Source organism: Agrilus planipennis, unplaced genomic scaffold, assembly GCF_000699045.2.
Source record: "Agrilus planipennis isolate EAB-ADULT unplaced genomic scaffold, Apla_2.0 scaffold67, whole genome shotgun sequence".
Classification (NCBI taxonomy): domain Eukaryota; kingdom Metazoa; phylum Arthropoda; class Insecta; order Coleoptera; family Buprestidae; genus Agrilus; species Agrilus planipennis.
In genome coordinates this window covers 54,732-59,259 of record NW_020438908.1, presented here as the reverse complement: position 1 = coordinate 59,259, position 4,528 = coordinate 54,732, and the positions used below count along the sequence as shown (strand labels likewise).

General features: G+C 33.4%; 1 protein-coding gene across 1 annotated transcript in view; it reads right to left on the bottom strand.

Moving 5' to 3' along the window:
• LOC112904134 (protein yellow-like) overlaps positions 1 to 4,528 on the bottom strand; it is a 23,510-nt gene extending 18,982 nt beyond the window's left edge. Inside the window, exon 1 of the mRNA XM_025973443.1 lies at positions 4,412 to 4,528. Coding sequence (XP_025829228.1) covers positions 4,412 to 4,439 — 28 coding nt within the window. The 5' untranslated portion in view covers positions 4,440 to 4,528. The remainder of the gene's footprint in view (positions 1 to 4,411) is intronic.

Sequence of the window (4,528 nt, the reverse complement as noted above, 5' to 3'; positions counted from 1 at the left end):
TTTATATAACTTTCTCAATATTTTTATGTATTTTTCATTAGTTTTACCTTTGAATATTGTTTAAGAATGACTATATAAATATTTACATGCCTAGAAATGTATAAAAATTAGCATATTTATTAACTTTGAACCCCCATAACTTTTTATGGGGGTGAGATCGCCACGAACTTTTTATGGTACAGTGGTGGGGGAGACCTTTTGGCGGTGGGGGGGGGGCATCAACTAGACCTTTACCATATAAAGATTATTAAAGAAATCTAGCAAAGCAAACTGAAAATTTCAAGTACAAAAAATGTTTTGTTCTAAGGAAAAGAATATATTAAAGTTGCTTCAAATAGTTTAATTCATAAATCCACCGAAAGTAATCATTTTTCGTTTAGTCTTGTGTATTTGATCTTGGTCTTGTTCGTTCGGTATTGGTCTTGGTTGTCTAAAGACAGTCGCATTTTCGTAAGACCAAGACCAAGACCAACGGAGAGAAGAAGAGAAAAGGAGAAAAAATATCGAAAATTGAATATACGATTATTTTTGAACAGACCTCGTATGAGTACTTCCCACTACGATTCTGTTAAAAAAACGAACGACATTTTTTGTCATTGCTTAGTAGAATTCCGATATCTTTCCAAAAACACCTCACTTAACTACATTTCAGATAGCAGTTACCCGTCGTTGATGTGATAAATAGAGTTAGGATTTTATGTAAAAGACACCTTTTTAAATGAGGTTTTCTCAACTGATAAGTTGGCAAGTGAAATTTACCTGGAAATTGTTAAGTGTTCATTATCGCTTAACGTGCTTGTTATCGACGCTTGGTTATTGCCCCTTGTTTGGGTATATAGTATTTACTAATAATCATTTAACGTTTTGGACTGGGAACGTTTTCTTTACAAAAATACTTTTATTTGAGTGCAGTTTAGACAATAGATATTTCAGGTTGTCCAGACCTTCGTCCGTTTACGTGTTTACGGTAAGAGTCAATTTTTCGATGTAAGGTTCCAAAACGTCCTGCCTACTAAAACAGCTTAGCTAGCAAATTGATTAAATATATGAAATCCTGTGACATTTATACTGGTGGTTGCTGTTGTTACTTCTCGTAGTTTAGTGGTAGAACATTGGTGCGTAAAGCCAAAGGTACCGGGTTCGATTCCCGGCGGGGGTATGACAACAGCAACAATTTTTCCCTCATTTGAGGTAGTTTGTAGTGCGTAAATAAAAAATCGAAAAAAATGATTTCAAATTTATATAGCAAATTGATATACAGTAGAACCTCTATAAATCGAACATCAAGGGAGATGTCAAAAATTCGAGTTATAGAGTTTTCGACTTATGAAGGATTCTGACTTGACTAAATTCTTTAAGTGGTAATACTATTTATTCTATACTCCTAAATTGTTTTCTAAGAAACAATGGTGTACATACATTATCGGCAAATCCTTTAAGTCGATAACTTAGTTTTCTTCGAGTTAAAGACGTAATAAGTTTCAAATTACCGAGTTGTAAAGGTTGTACAATATGTAAAACATTGCCATGTTCGAGATACAGAGATCCAATTTAATTTTTCGAATTATAGAGGGAAAATATGTACTAACATGGCTTGCACGGCCTCACTGATTATTTTGACTAATAGAGGGTTGAGATTTCCAGTAATGAATGAATAATTGGGGCTTGAAGGGAAGGGAACAAAACATATATGTATGTAACTCCACATTCTATAATTTTTCCTAAAATTTCAAGTAAATTTTTAATAAACAACACCTGTAAAAACAGTGCAATGATGATAATTTGGCACTCCACTGAGCGTGCCGCCCGCGATCGGTGTACGCCCTCTTACGGCGGGCCTGTTAATTAGTAGTTTAGTTGTATTAATTGCCTTCCGACAAGGCAAAGGTGAACCTAGATTTAACCAAAAAGCCTATAGTGAGTTGTAATCTTATATTTCCGGGAATAAAAGCATCTAGAACTAATTTTAAAAAAATAGTAACTATTTTTAAGACTAATCTATAATATAAAAATGAATCGCAAAATGTGTTGGTAAGCGCATAACTCAACAACGCCTGGACCAATTTGGCCAAATCTTTTTTTAAAATGTTCGTTGAAGTTCAAGGATGGTTTTTACAGCGAGAAAAATTAGAATTATTGCTGGAAAAACCCTAAAAATAGCCCTTTTCTTTTTCCCATACAAATGATTACTAATCAAGATGATGTAGTCAACTATCCACCGGAATTTTTAAACTCGCTGGATTTGCCAGGATTGCCACCTCACAATCTTCAATTAAAGGTTGGATCGGTGGTTATAATGTTGCGAAATATCAACCAACCGCGTCTTTGCAACGGTACACGGTTAGCGATAAAAAAATTACTAAACAATGTGATAGAAGCAACTATACTCAAAGGAAAGTATAAAGGAGAAGATGTTCTCATACCGCGCATCCCAATGATTCCGACTGATGTGCCATTTGAGTTTAAACGACTACAGTTTCCAGTGCGGCTTGCTTTTGCTATGACTATAAACAAGTCCCAGGGGCAATCATTAAGTGTTTGTGGTATTAATCTAGAAAACCCATGTTTCTCACATGGTCAATTGTATGTTGCCTGTTCCCGTGTTGGAAAACCAACAGATTTGTTTATCTATGCGCCAGGTAATCAAACAAAAAACATCGTATACCACAAAGCACTACAATAATAATAATAATAATAATCTCTCGCTGGATGGCTGGATCAAGGGCCAGATACAGAAGGCGGTAATCCTGGACACGGCGCGCATTGTCAGGAGGTTCCTCTCTCTGCGGCCCTAACCGCCGGTAGCTTGGGCCCTGCCCCGTTGCTGGCGGCACCCTAGGTTAGGTTTTTTATACTGTGTTTATATTTTGTACTGTATTTTTTATTTTACTTTTTATATGCATTTTATAAAAAACCTAGCCTAAGATCTAAAGTAAATAAAGGAGATAATAATGAACATTCAATGTCATCATATGTCATTTCATTTTAGCAGCGATAATTATTCTGTTTAAATAAGTTTAAAATCCCCGGTCGAAGACGGGGCGAGCAGCTCGTTTATGTATAAATGCGATTTAAGTTGATTTTTGTTGTATTGCTACCCTTTATAGGTATGATTTCCAGTGAGCAAAATTAATCAAAAATAAAGTGCGTATTAAAAAATGCATAAATGGTATAAACCAAGTATATATTTTACATATTTTTGAGAAATAAATGACATATTTAAACCATCTCTTGTACATAAAAATCCCAACTCTAGTGATAACCATTTCATACCGCTTATAACTAAACAAATAGGATTCTAATAAAAAAACTAAGAACATATCGCTCTTAGAATTTTGTTATCTTTCACACTTGAACCCTTTCGAATTCGATTTTCGCAAAATTCGTGCTTAGTGCGGTCCTATGCAATAGAAGATGCTCTCAAATCAACCCAGTTGTTTTCAGCGATATTTGAGGTAAATCAGAAAACCTGGTACTGTTGTAACAAAAAAGCTGGTATTTTCAATGCAACATTGGTATGTTTACAAAATACAAAATATCCTGAATATTAGTTACTTAAGAATAGTTTTCCAATAAAATAAATTTGGATATAATATACAATATAGTACCATTCAATAAGTAAATAATTAATCAACGATAAAATAAATGGTACCCTTCAAGCTCTTTTTAAATTAACCGTCTATGAAGTTTTCCAGTTCTTATCGATTGAGCTATTACTATGAAATTTACTTATTATGTGAACGGTAAAGAAGCACAACACATCGGCGCATATGCCTTAATCTTTCAACGGATTTGACATTTTCACTTTCAAATTGAAAGTATCTGAAAATAGTGAGAAATAAGAAAAAAAAATTAATTATTATTATTTGATTCCATGCTAGATGGCAGAACTTGGTATGTTTACATACGAAGACAGTAGTGCCTTGGTACATGGTACAAATCTTGAAAAACCAGTACATATACCAAGAAGTTGGTATATCTAACATCGCTGGTTGTTTTGGCTGTGCGTTGAGCATCGTTTAGTCAGTCAGTCAGTCATTCAGGACTAGCTTCATTATTAAAGGAGATTAAAAAAAGTTTCATTTGGTTTTGTCTTTTAAATATCAAAATTAAATTTGATCAATTTAGGTACATAGTTATTATAGTTAAGGCAATTTAAAAGAGTAATGTAAAATAAAAAAATTGTCGTGGTAATTTGTCGAAAAAAAAAAAAAAAATTAAGTGCCTACGAATCGTCAAAATTTCTTGAAAATTCTAAATTCCTTGCGCATACCAAGAAAAAATACTCACAGAAATATTGTTCGTTAAATGTAAACAAAACAACTAACTAACTATGTATAACAACCCTTAAGAAGTTTTTATGGAAAAGTTGTAATATTAAAAACTATTTGTATNAAAATAATTTATTTACCAATAAAAGCCTCGGTTGATCTGGTCATTGTAAATTATAGATGAAAATCAAATAGCGAAATTGTCTACGCACAACTTTTCACACACTCGAAACTGTAGCGCTTCGATAGCGTTTGTG